This window comes from Panthera uncia (genome assembly GCF_023721935.1).
Source record: "Panthera uncia isolate 11264 chromosome A1 unlocalized genomic scaffold, Puncia_PCG_1.0 HiC_scaffold_17, whole genome shotgun sequence".
NCBI lineage: Eukaryota > Metazoa > Chordata > Mammalia > Carnivora > Felidae > Panthera > Panthera uncia.
The window spans coordinates 44,739,308-44,760,399 of record NW_026057577.1 but is presented as its reverse complement, the minus strand read 5'-3'; the positions used below and the strand labels follow the sequence as shown (position 1 = coordinate 44,760,399).

Here is a 21,092-nt window from a genome sequence, read left to right as displayed (position 1 = left end):
CCTTTTACATAGAGATTTTAGACCATTGATGTTTACCACAATTATTTACATAATTAGGTTTAAATCTACAGGTATTTGTACAGCCATGTTCACAGCAGCATTACTCAATAGCCCAAAGGTGGAAATAATCCAGAGATCCATTGATGGATGAACAAATGAACAAAATCTGGTATATGGAGAAAATGGAATGTTATTCAGCTTGAGAAAGGAATGAAATTCTGATAGATGCTAAAGCATAAATAAACCTTGAAGACATTATACTAAGTGAAATAAGCCAGACTCAAAACAACAAATACTGTATGATTCCATTTATATGAGATACCTAGAGTAGTCAAATTCATAGACACAGAAAGTAGAATGGTGGTTGTCAGGCATGGTGGAGGGGGGAGGAGGGAATGGGAACTTACTGTGTCATTGGTAAAGACCTTCAGTTTAGGAAGATGAAAAGTTCTGGAGATGGTGTTGACAATGACAACAGTGTAAATGTGCCTAAAGCCACTGAGCTACATGCTTAAAAATGGCAAAAATGGAACTTTTTATGTCATGTATCTTTTATCACAATAAAAAAGCGAGAGATAATAAAAAAAAATCAATGTAATCAACTATATTAATAAAATGAAGAATAATGATAAAATTCAAGCCAATAAATGCAGAAAAAAAGAGAAAATCCAACATCATTCATAATAAAAACTTCCAGCAATCTAGGAAGAAAAGAGAGTTTTCTTGATCTGATGGAAAGCATCTACGTAAAAATTTCTGGCTAACATTAAATTTTTTTTTTTTTTTAAGGAATGTTATTTTATTTTTTTATTCAAGTACAATTAATATACAGTGTTATATTAGTTTCAGATGTACATTATCATCAAGAATTCTTTTTTTTTTTTTTAATTTTTATTATTTTTTTATTTTTTAATATATGAAATTTACTGTCAAACTGGTTTCCATACAACACCCAGTGCTCATCCCAAAAGGTGCCCTCCTCAATACCCATCACCCACCCTCCCCTCCCTCCCACCCCCCATCAACCCTCAGTTTGTTCTCAGTTTTTAACAGTCTCTTATGCTTTGGCTCTCTCCCACTCTAACCTCTTTTTTTTTTTTTTTTTTCTTTCCTTCCCTTCCCCCATGGGTTTCTGTTATGTTTCTCAGGATCCACATAAGAGTGAAACCATATGGTATCTGTCTTTCTCTGTATGGCTTATTTCACTTAGCATCACACTCTCCAGTTCCATCCATGTTGCTACAAAAGGCCATATTTCATTTTTTCTCATTGCCACGTAGTATTCCATTTGGCTAACATTAAATTTAATAGCGAGAAACGGAATGCTTTCCCTCTAAGATTAAGAAAAAGGCAAGACTGTTCACTTTCACTATTTTTTTACTTACGTTTTGAAATGTTTATTTATTTATTTGGAGACAGAGAAATAGAGAGCAAGCAGGGGAGGGACAGAGAGAGCGTGAGAGAGAATCCCAAGCAGGCTCTACACTGTCAGCACAGAGCCAGATGTGGGGCTCAAACTCATGAATCATGAGATCATGACTTGAGCTGACACCAAGAGTTGGATGCTTAACTGAATGAACCACCCAGGTGTTCCCACTTTCAGTATTTCTAATCATCAATGTCATGGAGGTCCTTGTCAGGAAAGGAAGGCAAGAAAAAAAATACATTAGAATAGAGTAAATAGAAAGAATACAAATTGTTTATGTAGACGATCCCCCAAATATAAACTAAAATAAATGAGTCTAGCAAAGTTGGGTAAAGTACATACATAGTTGATATACAAAAATCAATTGTATTTCTATGTATTATCAATGAATAATGTGAAGTTGAAATAAAAAACAATTAGCAATAGCCCCTAAAAATTAACATTTGGGAACAGCTGCTATAATGTGTGTAGCTTTCATCTGTGTCTGATGGCAGTGTCTGTCTGTGCTTTGTATCCAGATCTTGCTATTCCCATAAACACATAGCCAAAGAGTAAGCTGGAATCCTAGTACAATATCATTTTATTTGAATTGAGTTGATTTCCTGTGTGCTTTAATGAATAAATGCTAAGCTTTCTAGTATTAAAAAAGGAGCACTTAGGTTTTATTTTAATAAAATATGTGCAAGATCTATAAGCTAAAAACTTCAGATGAAACAATGAAGGAAGACCTAAGGAGAGAATATGCTGTGTTCATAGAAGGCTCAATCCTCTCCAAACTGATCTATAAATTCAATGCATTCCCAGTCAAAATTCTGGAAGGATTTTTGGGTAACAATTGTAAGTTGATACTAAAAGTCATATATACTCACAAAAGGGTCCAAAGTATCCAAAACAATGTATCCAAAACAATTTTGAAAAAGAGGTTGGAGAATTCAACTTACCTATTTCAAGACTTACTACAAAGTCTCAGTAATCAAGTCAGTGTGGCATTGAGAAACGGACAGACACAGATCCATGGACAGAATAGAGAAGACAGAAATAGACCACACCTATATAGAAACCTATTTTTGACATAGGTGCAGAAACAGTGAGAAAAGGATGGTCATTTCAAAAATAGTTCTGGGAGAGTAATCAAAATCATAAAGTCAGAGTATAATGATGGTTTCCAGGGGCTGGGTAAGGTTAAGGAAGAATGGGAGAATTATTGTTTAATGGTATAGAGTTGGTTTTATGAGATGAAAAGAGATATGAAGATAGATGTTAGTAGTGGCTACACAATAAGGTCAATGTATTTAATATCATTGAACTGTACACTTAAAAATGGGTAAGATGGTATATTTTATGCCATGTGCATTTTAACCCGATAAAAAATAATACTGGAAAAAAGTGGATATCCATATAAATGAAATTGTATTTATACCATTCACAAAAAATAGATTCAAAATGATCACTGATGTAGATATAAAGCCCCAAACCATAAAATTTTAGGAGAAACCACAGGAGAAAATATTCATGACCTTGGGTTAAGCAAAATTTTCTTGTAACACCAAAATGATGATACATAAAAGAAAAAAAAATGATGAATTGGACTTCATTACAATTATGAATGTGTGCTCTCTAAGGGGCACTGTCAAAAGAATTGAAAAACAAGTCACAGACTGGGAAAAAATATTTGCAAATCACATATATGCGGAATTGTATTGAGCATATGTAAGGAACCCTCCAAGGTAAACAATTAGAAAAAAAACCCAACCAAATAAAAAATTTGTCGGCAAAAAGATATGAACATACGCTATAGCAAGGAAGATATACAGATGGCAAATATCATGAAAGATGATCAGCATGACCAGTCACTAGAGAAATAAAAATTAAAACCACAGTGAGACACTACAACACGAATCTAGTAACACTGACAACACTAAAGGCTAGGGAAGATGAGGAGCCTCTGTAGCTTTCCATGTAGTATTAATGGGAAAGCTAAATGGTATAGACGTTAAAAACCAGTTTAGCAGTTTAAGTTGAATTTATTCTTACCACATGACTTAGAAATGCCACCTCAAGGTAGTTACCTGAATGAAATGAAAATTCATGTTCAAATATTTATACCTAAATAGGAATATTAATTTATATAGTGGTTCCACTTATAATTGCTATAAAGTGTAAACAACCCAAATGTCCTGCAGCTGGTGAATGGGTAAGTTGGTATATCAATATGATAAAATTCTACTCAGCAATAATAAGGAATAAACTGCTGATTCATGCAAATATATAAATGGATTTCAAATGCATTAAGCGAATTGAAAGAAAGCAGCCTTCTGCTTCTAGCCAAGATGGAGCAAGAGAAACAAATTACATGAAACAACAATTTTCAAAACAGTGGACATCGAGTAATGAAATACAGTGATCTCTTCAGAATGTTAAAAAACAAACAAACAAACAAACAAAGGTTACCCTTACAATTGCCTCACTTACTCCTTTGAGAGTTTCCAGGCTGTTGCATGGGGAGGGGATCCTGCTAAAATCCACAATACTACTTATGTTATGGAAATGGAGCTGGGAGTCTAGGGAGACCAAAGTGACTAAAATTCACAGGATAGACTATCAGACAGGAGACAGCTTCAAAGAAAGCAAACTCTGGAGATTGTTAGGGGGGCTGCTATCAAGTATTCAGCAGAGCACTAATGAGTTCAGGTGAGTGAGAAACTTCTAAGACCAGGAAAAGAACCACCTGAAAAGATCAGAAGAAACAGTATTCATATTTTACACAGGAGCAAGAGTAATGTTAATTTCCAGCACCCAGAGTGGAAAACCTCATGATTGACAGGGCAGAGGAGAGTGCTCAGCAACAACTTCCATCAACAATACAGAATTATAGTTCTAGATTAAATTCTGTTCCAGTCCTACCTAACAAATCTTGAAAGATTATCCCTGAAAGGATCAAACTGTTTCCAAGTAACTTAACTGTGTCTCAGAACAAAGCTCAATAATATAGATAGGAATATAAAAATATCTAGTATTCAACTAGGCAAAAATTTAAAATGCCTGACATCCAATCAGAAATTGCAAAGCAAACAAAGAAGCAGAAAAATACTTCCCATAATGAAGAGAAAAAAAAAAAAAACAACTAACCAACTAAAAACAGACACAGATGGTAGAATTAGCAGACAAGAACATTAAAACAGTTATAACTGTACTCCATATGTTCAAAAAGAGAGAGGACAGATTGAAGAGGTTAAGTAGAAACATGGAGGATATAAAACAGACCCTTATCAAACTTGTTCAGACGAAAACTACAATGCCTGAAACGAGGAATACTCTGGATGGATTGGTAGGAATTTGACACTGTAAAAGAAAAGATCAGTGAACTTGAAGATACAATAAGAGAAACCATACAAAATAAAACTCAAAGAGTAAAAGCCTCCGCAAATGAACAGAGCATTTGTGAACTGTGAGACAACTTCAAATAGCCTAATATTGTAAGTGGAGTTCCCAAAAGGAAGGATGGAAAGAGACTCAAAGAAAAGTATTTGAAGAAATAATTGCCGAAATTTTTCTAAATTTAAAGGAAACTATAAATCCATAAGGCTAAGAAGCTCATGAAACTTCAAGCACAAAAGAGACTATATGATGGCACATCATAATCAAATGGCTGAAAACCAGTTTAAAAAAGAGTAACTTGGAAACAACCAGAAGAAAAAAAATAGATGTTACATACAAAGGGATAAAGAAAAGCAGGACAACAGATTTCTTGACAAAAAAAGCATGTAAAGTAGCTTTACACTACTGAAAAGAAAAAAAAAAAACCCTATCAACCTAGAACATTAGAACCAGAGAAATATCTTTTTTTTTTAATATTTTATTTTTTAAGTAATCTCTACACCCAACATGGGGCTCGAACTCACGACCCCAAGATCAAGAGTCACATACTCCACCAACTGAGTCAGCCAGGTGCCCCACAAGAGAAATACCTTTAAAAATATATTTCAGACATATGAAAGCTGAGAGAATTTAATGCCAGTAGACGTACATATAAAGAAATGTTAAAGGAAGGCATAGATACTAAAGGAAAATGATTGCAGATAGAAATCGGGACCTACAAAAAAGGAATAAAGAGCATTAGAAATGGTAAAAATATGAATTAAATATGTCATATTTTTCTTATTGATTAAATCTATCTAAATGCTAGTTCACTATTTAAATAAAAATAATGATGTAGTGTGCAGTTTCTAACATGTAGAACTAAAATATATGACAAAAACAGAAATCTTAGAAGGGAGAAATGGCAGTACACCTTTGTAAGGTTCTTATACTCTATATGAAGTGCAAACATCATATAAAGATAGATATGGTCAAGATATGGTCTACAAAACCAAAAGCAGACATGCAAGTAACAAAACAGAGATACAGTTGATAACCCACAGTAGGAAATAAAATTCAGTCATAAACATACTCAATACTAATATATTATTTTGCTGTTTAGTTTCAGGGCTGCGAGAGCAAAGTAAAGTGCCAAAGATCCAGTGGCAATTAAACAATAGGAATTTATTTTTATTTTTTCACAATTCTGGAAGGTAGAAGTCTAAGATCAAGGTGTTAGCAAGGTCAGTTTCTTCTGAGGTTTCTCCCCTCAGCTTACAGATGGCTGTTATTTTCCCTGTGTCTTCACATGTTATTCCCTCTGTATATATATGTGTCCTAATCCCCTCTTCTTATAAGGATGCCAGTCATATTGGATTAAGACCCATCCTAATAGCCTTACTTTAACTTAACTACCTCTTTGAAGACCCTATCTCCAAATGCAGTCTTCAAATACAGTCTGAGGTGCTGGGGTTAAGGCTTCAACATAGAATTTGGAGGGACACAATTCATCCATAACAACTAGGAATGACAGATGTGACATCACTATAGATTGTAAAGATATTAAAAGGATGATAAGGACATATTATGGTCAGTTTTATGCAAAACATTTGGAAACTTAGATGAAATGGACAGACCCTTTAAAAGAAACAAGCTACCAAAGGTCATTCAAGAAGATACAGACACCCTGACTATCCTGAATATAATAAATTTAATTTGTAGTTGAAAAGTCCAGGCCCCGATGGCTTCAATAGCAAAGTCTATCAAATATTTTTAAAAATAATTTTAACTCGGGGCACCTGGGTGGCTTAGTCACTTAAGGGTCCGACTTTGGCTCAGGTCATGATCTCACAGTTCATGGGTCTGAGTCCTGCATCAGGCCCCGTGCTGACAGCTCAGAGACTGAAGCCTGCTTCAGATTCTGTATCTCTCTCTTTCTTCCCCTCCCCCACTTACATGTGCACTCTCTCTCTCTCTCAAAAATAAACCTTAAAAATTTTTTAAAATAATTTTAACTTTACATAAAGTTTTGCAGGATATTGAAGAAGGAATATATCCAAACTAATTTCATGAGACCAGCATTATCCTGACACCAAAACCAAGCAATGATGTTACAAGAAAAAAAAAATTACTAACCAATATCCCTCAAGAACCCTGATATGAAAACATTAAACAGAAGTTTAGATAAACCAATCAACAATGTATAAAAAGAATACTATATCAGGAACAAGGCAAGAATGTCCATTCTCATTCCTTCTAATCAACAGTATACTGGAAATCCTAGTCAGTGCAAGCAGATAAGATTTAAAAAGTGAAAGGCATCCAGGTTGGAAAGAAAGAAAAAATGTCTTTAATCATAGACAACATGATCTTCTAGGTATAAAATCTGATTAAATTGACAAAAAAGCTATTATAACTAATAACTGAGCTTAGCAAAGTCATAGAATACAAGATCAATATACAAATACCAATTGCATATTTATATAATAATAATGATGAACAATCAAACATTGACATTAAAAAATTATCATTTAGAAATTAAAGAAGGCCCAAATTAAATAAAGAGAAATATAATGTCCAGGGGTCAGAAGTTCTTTGCAAAGTGATCTATAGGTTCAGCACAATCCCAACCAACATCCTAGGAGGAATTTTTGCAAAAATTACCAAGATCATTTTAAAATGCATTTGAAAATGCAAAGGACATAGGATAGCCAAAACATCTTCAAAAAAAGAATAATTAGGTTGTAAGACTAACATTACCTGATATCAAGAACTATAAAGCTACAGTTATCAAGGAAATAAGGCCCTCTGTCAAACAGCCAGTAAAGATGAAGCCAGGCAATACCCATTTGAGCGAGTGTGGAAGTAGATCCTCTAGGGCCTGACAATAACCATGTGAATGAGATTCCAAGTGGATGATTCCTGAGAGGAGCCTTGAGATGACTGCAGCCCAGGCCAACACACTGAGTGCAGCCTTGTGAGACACATTGAGCCAGAAGATCCATGTAAGCCATGCCTAGAATCCTGATCCACAGAAACTGTGAGATAATAAATGCTTGTTATTTTAGATCTTTGACTTTTGGGGTAATTTGTTATGCAGCAGTGGATCACTAATACATATAGCTATCCTATCACCTGATGAAGACCACCAAGAACTGTCAGTAATTCCCAGCCAAACAATTTGGCTCAACAGTAGGTCCAGATGCTGGGCTGGGGCATAAGTTGATTAGAAACACTTCTAGAGTCATATAATCATAGAACACCAGACACATATAGAGCCTTTTATTTTTTTATTTTATTTTATTATTTAAAAAAAAATTTTTTTTTAACGTTTATTTATTTTTGAGACAGAGAGAGACAGAGCATGAACAGGGGAGGGGCAGAGAGAGAGGGAGACACAGAATCTGAAACAGGCTCCAGGCTCTGAGCTGTCAGCACAGAGCCTGACGCGGGGCTCGAACTCACGGACTGTGAGATCATGACCTGAGCTGAAGTCGGACGCTTAACCGACCAAGCCACCCAGGCGCCCCACATATAGAGCCTTTTAATTTTACAGATGAAAAACACAGAGGTAATATGATTTGCCCCAAATGATTAAGGACCTAGGTCTTCTGATGCTGGGATGAGGATAATATTATGTCCTGGCCATTATTTTATGAAGCTCACTTTGAAAATGTTTGGTGGGGAATTCCTGTAACCTAAGAAAGCATGCTAAACAATTATTAATAATACTAAAGCAATACAAGTGCATATCACATACCGAGATGTTCATTATTAATTGTGTTAATTAGACAGGTTTAGTCTAATGTATCTAAAAAGTAATTTTTACCTAACCTTATTATGAGGTTTTATTCTTATATTTTAAGAAATATGTCTGATAAGTAAAGTTTAACTTTCTACCAGAAAGAAATGCTGGATCAGGGCCTTTCTGTCTCTTCCCACTACTTGGCATGTATTTTAGGGTCCTCATCAATGTTTATTACTGTCAATATCAAACAAGCTTAAAGCTACCAAAAACAACCACACACACACACACACAAAAGAAACAAAACTAGAAGCTAAAATGTCATCTGAATTATGGGGATAGAGATTTTGAGAGGCTCTATGTAAGAACTATCCATTAAGCCATGGATGAAACTCAAAAGCTTCCCTGAGACTGTAAGACTGTTGGACAGCTAGCACTATACTATCTCCCATAACTAAAACTTTGTCTAAGTGCTCCATACGTTTGGAACTAATTGCTCTGGCGTGCTGTTGTGTGTGTTTCTTTTCAAAATGGACTATTTATAGCAAGTCAGCAGAACTCCCCAATATCTCTTCCTTATGTACTTTCAATTTAAAATTCATTCATTCAACAGATATTGATTGAGCTTGCACTTATTTTATGTTAAGTGTTGAGCAAGGCCCTAAGACTACAATGATGAACACAGTAAGAACTGTAACCTAAAGTGTCTTTTAGTCTGGGGAGAGGAGGTAGATAAGGTAACATGGAAAAATCTACAGTGGTTTAAGTTTAATGTTTGGGAAGCCATAAAGTGAGATGGGGGGAAAAAAAAAGAGCATGCCACATAGCACTAGGAGGTGAGAGGTGGGGTCAGAAAGGAGTTCCAAAGGAGTCAATGTGTGCTCTAAAACTCAGAGTAAGAATTAGCCAGGTTATTAATGAGGTAGGCAATATAATATGCAATAGTATGCATAGTATGCAATGAGGTAGGCAATATAGTATGGAGAGTAAAGATTTAGGGACAGATATTTTGTTTTAAAGTCTTGGTTGCAGCTGCTGTTTGTACTTAGGAAGTTATTTAACCATTCTGTGCTTCATCTGGAGGAATCAAAAGGGAATTTACACAAATTCTCACCATCACATCTATGTGCCTATCTGTATCTATGGCTGTATACTCTACTTTCTTGCTATTACAACTGATGAACTTTCCATGCTCTTGTCAAAGGCCAATTCTTTCACATATGTACTAGACTCCATCTCACCTCAAGGTCACTCTCTCTTGCATTATTAATGCTTCCTTTTTGGTTGGTTCTTCCCCATCATTATTTAAAAATCTGGTTACTTCTCTGAATAGCCAAAACAATCCCGAAAAAGAAACCTAAGGCTGGAGGCATCATAATGCTGGACTTCAAGATGTATTACAAAGCTGTAATCATCAAGCCAGTATGGTACTGGCACAAGAACAGACACTCAGATCAATGGAACAGAATACAGAACCCAGAAATGGACTCACAAACGTATGGCCAACTAATCTTTGACAAAGGAGGAAAGAATATCCAATGAAAAAAGTCTCTTCAGCAAATGGTGTTGGGAAAACTGGACAGCAACATGCAGAAGAACGAACCTGGACCACTTTCTTATACCATACACAAAAATAAACTCAAAATGGATGACAGACCTAAATGTAAGACAGGAAGCCATTAAAATCCTAGAGGAGAGGGATGCCTGGGTGGCTTAGTCAGTTCAGTGTCTGACTTCAGCTCAGGTCATGATCTCATGGTTTGTGAGTTCAAGCCCCACATCAGGCTCTGTACTGACAACTCAGAGCCTGCAGCCTGATTCAGATTCTGTGTCTCCTTCTCTCTCAGCCCCTTCCCAGCTCACATATTCTCTCTCTCTCTCTTTCTCTCTCTCTCTCTCAAAAATAAACATGAAAACAAAATCCTAGAGGAGAAAACGGGTACCAACCTCTTTGACCTCCACCACAGCAACTTCTTACTTGACATGTGTCCAGAGTCAAGGGAAACCAAAGCAAAAATGAACTATTGGGACTTCATCAAGATAAAAAGCTTCTGCACCATGAAGGAAACAATCAGCAAAACTAAAAGGTAGTGCTTAAGGAATGAGAGAAGATATCTGCAAATGACCTTATCTGATAAAGGGTTAGTATCCAAAATCTATAAAGAACTTACCAAACTCAAATAATCCAGTGAAGAAATGGGCAAAATACATGATCAGACACTTTTTGAAAGAAGACATTCAGATGGCTCACAGACACATGAAAAGATGCTCAACATCACTTATCATCAGGGAAATACAAATTAAAACCACAATGAGATACCACCTCACGCCTGTCAGAATGGCTAAAATTAATAATTCAGGCAACAACAGATGTTGGCAAGGATGCGGAGAAAGAGGAACCCTTTTGCACCACTGGTGGGAATGCAAACTGGTGCAACCACTCTGGAAAACAGTATGGAACTTCCTCAAAAAATTAAAAATAGAACTACCCTCCGCCCCAGCAACTGCACTACTAGGTGTTTATCCAAAGGATAAAGGAGTGCTGTTTCAAAGGGACACATGCACTCCAATCTTTATAGTAGTGCTATCAACAACAGCCCAAAGTATAGACAGAGCCCGAATGTTCATCGACTGATGAATGAATAAAGAAGATGTGGTACACACACACACACACACACACACACACACACGTATTACTTGGCAGTCAAAAAGAATGAAACCTTGCCATTTGCAACAATGTTGATGGAACTAGAGATTATTATGCTAAGCGAAATAAGTCCATCAGAGAAAGACAAATATCATATGATTTCACTCATATGTGGAATTTAAGAAACAAAACAGATAAACATAAGGGAAGGGAAGCAAAAATAATATAAAGACAGACATGGAGAAAAACCATAAGAGACTGTTAAATACAGAGAACCAACTGAGGGTTATTGGCAGAGTATTGGGTGATTGGGTGGGGAGAGGGGCTAAAAGGGTGAGGAGCATTAAGGAGGACACCTGTTGGGATGAGCACTAGGTGTTATATGTAAGTGATGAATCACTAAATTCTATTCTTAGAAATAAATAATTTGGTTACTTCTCCTATCTTTATAACACAACAAAACATAGGGACATCTGGGTGGCTCAGGCAGTTAAGCATCTGACCTAGGCTCAGGTCATGATCTCACAATACCTGAGTGGAAGCCCCACATCGGGCTCTCTGCTGTCAGCGTGGAGTCCATTTTGGATACTCTGTCCCCTCTCTCTCTGTCCCTCCCCCACTTGCATTGGCTCTCTCTCTCTCAAAAAGAAATAAACATCAAAAAATTTTTAAACAATAAAACATAAAATTGCTCTCTTTACTTTCCTACCCAGGGTCTGCCTCAAAACTCATTCCCTTTTACACACAAATTCCTCATAAGCATTGTCTATACTCATTCCCTCCAAATATTCTTTTGCTATCCTTTCTTTATCAGGCTTTTGTTCCTAACACCCTACACACTATTTTTTGGCAGGATCATGGAGTCCTTTGTTCCTAAAGCAAAGAGTTAATTCTCAAGCTTCATTTAATGGTTGAACCATTAAATGGTTGAACCATCCTCCTTGAAAATTAGCTTCCAGCACATGAAACTTTTCTCCTCCTCCTCCTCCTCCTCCTTTTTTTTCTTCTTCTTTCTCCTTTTCTGGATGCTTCTTTCTTGTCTTCACTGTCTCTAAACCCTGGAGCAGTCGACAGGACAGTCTCTGAACTTCTCATCTTCTCTTTACACTTATTCTCTTTGTGAACTCACCCAGTCTCCCAACGCTAAACACCATTTATTAGCTGTCAACTCCCAAATTTAATCTCTAGCCCAGAATTTTCCACTAAATTCTTGGCTTATATACAACTTACTATCTCTCCTTCGATGTCTAATAGATATCTCAAACTTAACATTTCCAAAATTGATCTCATTCCCCCCGCCCCAACTTGCTCCTCCCACAGGATTGCCCTCAGAGTCAACAGCATAGAAAAACAGTCCATTTTTCCAGGTGAGGCCAAGAGCTTAAAAGGCATCACTGACTGCTCTCCTTTCTCTTACATTCCATATCCAATCTATCAGCAAATCCCACTGGGTCTGCTTTTACAAGACCCAGAATGCGACTACTTCTTCCCACTCCCACCCCTACTCTGGTTCAAGTCACAGTTACTCCTTGCCTAAATTATTAGGAGCCTCCTGTCTCCATGTTTTGCCTGTGCCCTCTTAAGTCTCTGCAGTGCAGCAGCCAGAGTGATGCTGTTAAATATAACAAAGCATATGACTACTCTTTTCAAAACCTTCCATGGCATTCAATCTCACTCAGAGTAAAAGCCAGGGTCCTTAAATTATCTATAAGGTCCTACAAGACTGGGTATACTCTTACTTTTCTAACTTCATATATTAATTTCCCTCTGGTTCTGTTCCAATCACACTGGCTTCCTTGCTGTTCATTAAATATCTGAGCATGCTCCTGCCTCAGGGCTTTTGCACTCACTCTCCAGGAATGCTCCTCTACTACTTATCTGCATAACCAGCTCCTTCTTCTGCCTTTATTCCAAGTCATTTCCTCAGTAATGCCTTTTCATTACAGTATTTAAAACTGTAAAACTCTCCCCAACACTCCCTATTTCCTCTCTCCTGTTTTATTTTCTGTGGCCATTAACATACTATGTAGTTATTTGTCTGGTTTATTGTCTTTCTCCCACCTACTCTCCCAGTCCAGAAAGTAAACTCTATGAATGCAGAGGTCTGCCACAGATATTTACTAAAAGAATGAATGAATGAAGAGTGCATCCATCTAATACGTATCCCCCATACATTTTGGGGACCGCTACTCTACTAATAATTGACAAATATTCATCTGGATCTGAAAATACTTTAGATTCATTTGGTGTTGACACTATTTACTTTAAAAGTTTTCTTTCTCTTTCCTTTCTTTTTTTTAATATAGGGTGTTGTGTGTCTTATTTTACTTTACTTTTTCATGGTATGGAATTATTTTTTACATTTAATTGATATGTACCACTATAAGAATAATTTTAGTTTCAGTGTTTGGTTGATACATTTATGTTAAGGGTAAGACTCACAGGATACTTATGCTGAATTACTGGATCAGGACAAAGCCATAAAAAGCATTAGAACTGGGATTCCTAGGTGACTGAGTCAATTAAGCATCCAACTTCGGCTCAGGTCATGATCTCATGGTTTATGGGTTCGAGCCCTGTGTTGGGCTCTGTGCTGACAGCTTGGAGCCTGGAGCCTGCTTTGGATTCTCTTTCTGCTCCTCCCCAGCTTGTGCTCTGTCTCTGTCTCTCTCTCTCTCAAAAATAAAAATAAACATTAAAAAAATCATTAGAACTTCATTTTAATTCCTTGAAAGTCTCAAAGTTTTTGAAAAACGAGTCAATACCTATTTGTTTATTTGTAACTCTATTTTTATAAACATTTTAACTCTATACTATTTTTGGAAAAAATGATAAAATAGACTCATAAGGAGGTACAGGCATTATTTAAGAATTGTGAATGTAGCTCATAACATTGGAAAGTCTGTTAGAATAAAAAAATCTCAATTATTACTGCTAGAAGTTGTCAGTTTATATTCTGCATTTCTTCAAAAAATCTCTGGTCTCTACCCATTTTTATGTTCTTTTCTCATAGTTCTGATATTTTCAAAGCTAATAAGGTAAAACAGAAAAGATAATCCCAAAGAAATATTTATACTCACATACTGGCATAAAAGTAACTTAATGCCTATAGTTATCACAAGTAGAGTATGCTTCACCTGCCAGGATGCAGTAGGTCTACTGTTTGCAGTTTGTAGCCGTATAACATAGGCAGTATATCTAATCTTTCTAGACCTTAGATTCCCTATTAAATGGGTATAATTACAGTGTCTACCTCATAGGATTGTTGTGATGATTAAACATTATAATGATCATGGGGTGCCTGGGTGGCTCAGTCGGTTGAGCATCTGACTTCGGCTCAGGTCATGATCTCACAGTTTGTGGGTTTGAGCCCCATGTCAGGCTCTGTGCTGGCGCCTCAGAGCTTGGAGCCTGCTTCAGATTCTGTATCCCCTCTCTCTCTGCCCCTCCCCTTCTTGCACTCTGTCTCTTTCTCCAAAATAAATAAACATTTAAAAAAATTTTAAAAAAACATTATAATAATTATAAACAATGATTATAAACAGCAATGATTATAAACAATGATTATAATACCAGGTAGACAAGTAAATACTGGGTAAGTGATATGTGATATAAATATTAGTATAATCAGAAAGAAAAAGATAGATATTGGTATTCTAGGTAAAGCTCTTTTAGATGCAAATAACAAAAGCTAATTCAAGCTGGATTTCACGTATTCAATATATATTTACTGAACATTTAGCATGTGTCAGGTACTAGGCAAAGAACTGGTAAGGGAAAAGGGAAAATTTAGAACAAGGATATGGGGTAGCACTAATACTCAAAGGCAGATATGCAGCTGAACTACATTTAGATAGAAATCGAAGAGAGGACTGGAAACTTTCAGGAAACTTAGGAAACATTCTGTCTCACTATTTCTTTTTGCAGACTGGTTTCCATTTTCTTCTTAATAGATCAGCTTTTCCTGCAACAAAGCTTAGATAGTAGATTGAAGATAACTACCCATAATCATATGTTTTTGTTCCAGCCATACTGAAAGACTGACTGCTACTGTTATATCTCACTTTGATCTCTTATCTTAATTCCAAAGTCCTGATAGGGATCAAGTGTCCATCCTTGTCTTAACAGAGGATGAGCTAACAGGGTCATTTTAAGTTAAGCAAATATTCCAGATGGTAACAGCAAGTATTATTCACAGTTTATAAAAGAGTAAACTAAGACTGAGAAGAATGAATTTACTTTCCCAAGTTCATGTAGGTATTCTGTGCCAGAAACAATATTTGAACTCTGGGAGTGTGCGACTGCACAGTCAGCACATGAAAGTGAGTGCCTCTGTCAAGTTTGTATTATAGGAGCTTTGCTCAGCTCACCCTAGTACCAGCTCTGCTAATGTTTAAAAGCTCCTTTCACTGGGGGCGCCTGGGTGGCTCAGTCGGTTGGGCCTCCAACTTTGGCTCAGGTCATGACCTCACGGCTCGTGGTTTGAGCCCCACGTCGGGCTCTGTGTTGACAGCTCAGAGCATGGAGCCTGCTTTGGATTCTGTGTCTCCCTCTCTCTCTTCCCCTACCCTGCTCACACTCTATCTCTCTCTCAAAAATAAATAAACATAAAAAAATTTTTTTTAAAAAGTTCCTTTCACTGTATATGTGTTTCCTTACTAAAGTGTGACACCTTCACAATGTTCAAAGAAATGGAATATCTTTAAAAAAGGTCATGGATTCGGATTACTAAAATTTTTGTAAAAAGAATAAACATACAATTATACCTGCTTCTGTTAATTTTGTATAAACAATTTGCCTTCCAGAAGATACTAGTAAAAACACAAACTTACCTTCCCATTCTGTTGGGATGTCCCCTACTTCATAGTCGACTTCTCTTTTATTTGCTGTTTCTATAATTCTTTTCTCTCGAATAGTCTGTCCTACAAGACAAAAGTGATTACCTTATTTTTAAAGGAAGTCATGACACAGTAGTTACTACAAGTAATATTTTCTCTTTGGATATTTCACACCTCCTCATTTGGTAAAATAATTATCAGGACAAAGAAGAGATTCCATTTAGAGTTAGTTTTGTTAGAAAAAGCAAATTCTAGGGGCCTGGGTGGCTCAGTTCATTGAGCGTCCGACTTCAGCTCAGGTTATGATCTCATGGTTCATGGGTTCGAGCCCCATGTCAGGCTCTCTGCTTGACAGCTCAGAGCCTGGAGCCTGTTTCAGATTCTGTCTCCCTCTCTCTATGCCCCGACCCTGCCTGTGCTCTATTCTCTGTCTCTAAAATAAACAAGAAAAAAAAAATTTTTTAAAGAAAAAGCAAATTCTAAACTTACTACAAAAATTTTAAATTTTCTACCATAGCATGCAAAATTAATTTTGGTAGAATAAATGTAGATTTTGTTTAAAAAAAAAAAAAAAGGAACTAATTAATCTTAGGGCACAAATGGCCAAAAAGAAATACATACAAAAAACCATTTTAATAATCAACAGTGTTCAACTCCTTCAAATTCTACAAGTATTTGTATTAGAGGTGCCAGCGGCTGCTATGACTGCCCAAGGGAACAGCTACTCACACCCCCTACTATGTAAGGAACCACAAGATCCTGCTGCCACCCCACCGCCACAGTATACTGGCAAACCCAAGGGAACCAACTCATGGGTTCGATTCTATGACCTATGTGAGTGATTACGTTTTACCGGATCTAAATTAAGAAGGCAAAAACTGGGGAATTACGAATGTGAGATCACACTGGTACAGGATGGTAGCAGTGTAGAAACAAGAAAGCAAATGGAGCAGTAAAGAAAAAGGTGTAGAGGAATCAGGGATGGGATGAGAATGCAATAGGCTTACTTTTCTCAATAATAAAAATTTGATTAACAGGTATTTTAGGTTCATATAAAAGATATAAAACTATCTGCTATTTTCTTCTGTTTCCACAGTCTCAATTATATCCTTCAAAGCAGCTTTGTCAAACTGGTGGTTTCAAAACATGTTCACTTCTCAGTGAGCCTTTGAGCCTAGGGAAACCAGGTGAAGTTGGTAATTCCCAAAAGTTAGTGAGTGTGCCTGCCTACTCAGGGAATGCAAGCTGAAACAGAGAAGACCATGGTGAGTAAGTATAAGGGGAGGAGCATGGCTTAACAATAATTACACTAGTCAGGGAGAGAAATCTGGCCTTTACAAAATACTACTTTCTCTTCCCACTCCATGACCAACCTTACACTATGCTAAATAGACTGAATGACATAATTAAGCAAAATGACCTTGTTGCAAATCTCTGCCTGAAATTCTACCAACTAAAAATTCCTTCAATTGCAGACCAAGGAAATTCCTTGGAGTGAGTATGCAGGAAAAAGGAAGCCACAAAAGGATAGCCTAAGAAGAATGAGTGACTAGTGCTATTTCCTTTGCCTTAGTAATAATAAGTGAAAGGCTGAGATTTCATGGACAAGCCATCAATAGGTAATAACTGGGAAGTATGGGGTTAGGGAAATTCTGCATTTCATTATGGACTTACTGAATCAAGCTGATTTAATCTTAACACAGAGGCTCTAACCTTTTGCTTACCTTACCCAATAAATTAACAGTAAGTCAAGGTATTAGCAGTAAAGCCTCTAGTTGTAGGGACAAGAGTCAAAGGAGCCTGTAACAATGAGAGGTGCATTACTCTCATAGTAGAGGCTCAAAATATCTAAGTGTCTTTACTAAAATGCTATTTGTATCTATATATATAAACAGGTAATAACAAAAGTTATCATAAATTTAGCATACACTAAAGTATGTTTACATGACAATTTTTAAAATGTTTGGAAGAATCAAAATACCTGTGCCTTCATATAGCTCTCATCTGAATATGAAGATATATGTCCTTTTAGCAATCACAAGTACAGAAAGGAAAACTACCATCTAAAACACAAAATGCTAACAAATTGTCTTCTGAAGGTAGGTGTGTGTTCTATAAGCTTTTAAATGTTCATCAAAAAATTTAGCAGAGAAGAGGATAAAGAGGTTTACCAGTCTCAGTACCACCACTAAAGGCATATATAATACAAGTATATTTCAATGTCTGTGATAAAAAAATTAACCTCCTATCTCTTATCTCTTAGGTCTATCAATTTAAGGTCTCCCAAGATTTTTAAAAATCATAAGCAATACTTATTTGTGTATAAATGAAAAGACAGAGTAACACATGAGTTAGTTTAGCTAATTCCTTGATAAGTGCTGAGAAAATCTTATTTATAAATAGAAGACATCAAAGATATATAAAAAATTACATATACAAAATAAGGCTATTAGTTTATTGAATAAATTTTTTGTAATCAGATGTAAGTTCTTGCCCCCAAATAAATTGTTTTAAAACTACTCCATTCTTTGTAATAAGTCCTACTTCCATAATTTTTAAGAACTGGGAATGAAGTCTATCCCTCTCACTGAGTAAGAAATTATACACAAATTGTACACTTATTTGTACTAATATGCTTTCGTGTAATAGTTGTAAAGATAATCCTACTTATCACAGCAAAAAATTTCCATCTTTACAAACAGATCAAATTTAAGTACCTGGTCAGGTGCAAAAACTTTAGGGTCTAATTTACATTTAAAAATTAATTTGACAACAAAAACATTAATCTAATACACGTATTGGCTTAATAAGTCCTAATACAACAATAAACAATTGACACTGGTGCTCAGTGAGGATTATTATGTAAAACAATGCACAATTTTAATTATATTTAATTACTTTAATGTAATTAATAGTAAAACAACAGCTTTAATAAAACAGTCAAAACAGGGGCACCTGGGTGGCTCAGTTGGTTGAGCATCTGACTTCGACTCAGGGCATGATCTCACACTCATGGGTTCCAGCCCCATGTCAGGCTGTGTGCTGACAGCTCAGAGCCTAGAACCTTGCTTCAGATTCTGTCTCCCTCTCTCTCTGCCCCTCCCCCACTCGTACTCTGTCTCTCTCTCTCTCTCAAAATAAATAAACATAATAATAAAAAAATTTAAAAAAACCAGCCAAAACAAAAGTTTGACTCCAAATGGATCATAATGGTCAGTGGTATATGGATTTAAAGATAGCAGAAATGACAATATTTTACCTTTTTTTTTTCAACATTTATTCATTTTTGAGAGACAGAGAGAGAGCATGAGCGGGGAAGGGGTAGAGGGAGGGAGACACAGAATCCGAAGCAGGCTCCAGGCTCTGAGCTGTCAGCACAGAGCCCGATGTGGGGCTTGAACTCACCAACTGTGAGATCATGACCTGAGCCAAAGTCGGACGCTCAACTGACTGAGCCATCCAGGCACCCCAACAATATGTTACCTTTTTAAAGGGAATGAGAGGCCAACACTATTTTAGTAACAATACTAAGAACATTATTTGCCTTTTTCACTTCCATTCTTTGTGAACATAGAGTTTTCTAGAAGCTACATGTATGTGATATACCAACAGACTGAATAAAGAAGCAGATATGAAAAAATCCAGCTACCTTTTATTAAGTTAGACATCAGGGAGATTTGTAAAACATAAAGCAATGCTACCCCTTTCTCTAAATGTTTCTGTTTGGGTATGTATCATTATTTCTGATCAAAAATATATTTTTGGGGGGTCGCCAAAAATTTGGGTGGCTCAGCCAGTTAAGCATCTAACTCCTGATTCCAGCTTAAGTCATGATCTCATGATCCTGAGATTGAGCTCTACAGTAGGCTCTGCCCTAGGTGTGAAGCCTGCTTAAAATTCTCTCTTTTCCTCTCCCTCTGCCCCTACCAGGGCACGTGCACGCACACTCTCTCTCTCTCTCTCTCAAAAGAATGAATGAATGAATAAATAAATAAATAAATAAATAAAATATATATTCTTTATGTAAACAACAAAAAATATTTTCTTTATGTAATAGGTTTACTAGTTTTAATTTTAAAGAATATTAAAATAATTAAAAATTTGGTTTTAGTTTCAATATAAATATTAATACATATCTTATAAACAAAGCTCTGTCAATAACTGTGAAGAGTGAAAGAGATCCTGAGAGCAAAATGCTTGAGAACTAAATGTTCTACTAGGAAAACAAAGGAATCCATAAAGCCAAACCACTAAAAGATATAGATAAATAGATGGATAAAAAAAATAAATTGGGGGAGATAAAAGAGCTATTGCTTTACCACAGTGCTGAATAATAAATGTATAGAACAAGGGCCAGAGCTGAAATACCATCATTTTGTAACCATCAAGATAAAGACGAGCTCCAGTAAGCATCCATAATGGAAGAGGATTTTGGTCTTGTTTTTATTTGGAAATAATTCCCCTTTCCTCTGCAAATAGGGTGTTCTTACACATATGAAAGGTGAACAAGACTTACATATTAAAAGATGGTTGGGTTAGGAATTACAAAATTTCTAATTTGGTACCTATAAATATTGTCATCTTATGGTCTTAGTTACCCTGTAGGTAAGACCCTTGACAGGTGCCAGTCACAGACAGGTGACACCAAGTCTCCTGAAGAATTAAACAGCAGGCTTAGGCATCTCTCCTTTTCTAGACCACTGCTCCTTCCCTAATGCATCCTCACAGGCCAGGGAATATATTTGGGCAGCCTTTAATTTTTAAATTTTGGAGCTTCAAAACTCATTAGGTATCTATCACAATGGAGGCAGGATTTTCTTCTACCATTACCAAATTAAAGGTGGAGGCCTATATTGGTTGTGACCCATAAGCACATATAATCCTTGGTGATGTTTCCAACCATCTACTTCCAGCCTAAGTAGTGCAAGGGACAGTGCAAGGGGAGACTAATGCATTTGGAGGTGACTTTGGGGTGGAAAAAGAGGTTGGGTTGAGGTGCCACATCTCTGAGATAGCTCTCCCCCCCTGCAAATAAACAAGATTGAGACTTTTCTGATGCCTGACAAGAGCCTCTGGCTT

At 36.4% G+C, this 21,092-nt stretch overlaps 1 protein-coding gene and 1 non-coding gene across 2 annotated transcripts in view; one reads left to right on the top strand and one right to left on the bottom strand.

Moving 5' to 3' along the window:
- NDUFAF2 (NADH:ubiquinone oxidoreductase complex assembly factor 2) overlaps positions 1 to 21,092 on the bottom strand; it is a 169,698-nt gene that overhangs the window by 55,278 nt on the left and 93,328 nt on the right. The window contains exon 2 of the mRNA XM_049648556.1: positions 16,008 to 16,097. Within this exon, the coding sequence (XP_049504513.1) occupies positions 16,008 to 16,097 (90 nt within the window). The remainder of the gene's footprint in view (positions 1 to 16,007; positions 16,098 to 21,092) is intronic.
- LOC125935889 (small nucleolar RNA SNORA23) lies at positions 1,882 to 2,016 on the top strand. Its single transcript, XR_007461868.1, has one exon. It is a non-coding gene; the product is annotated as a small nucleolar RNA SNORA23 (small nucleolar RNA).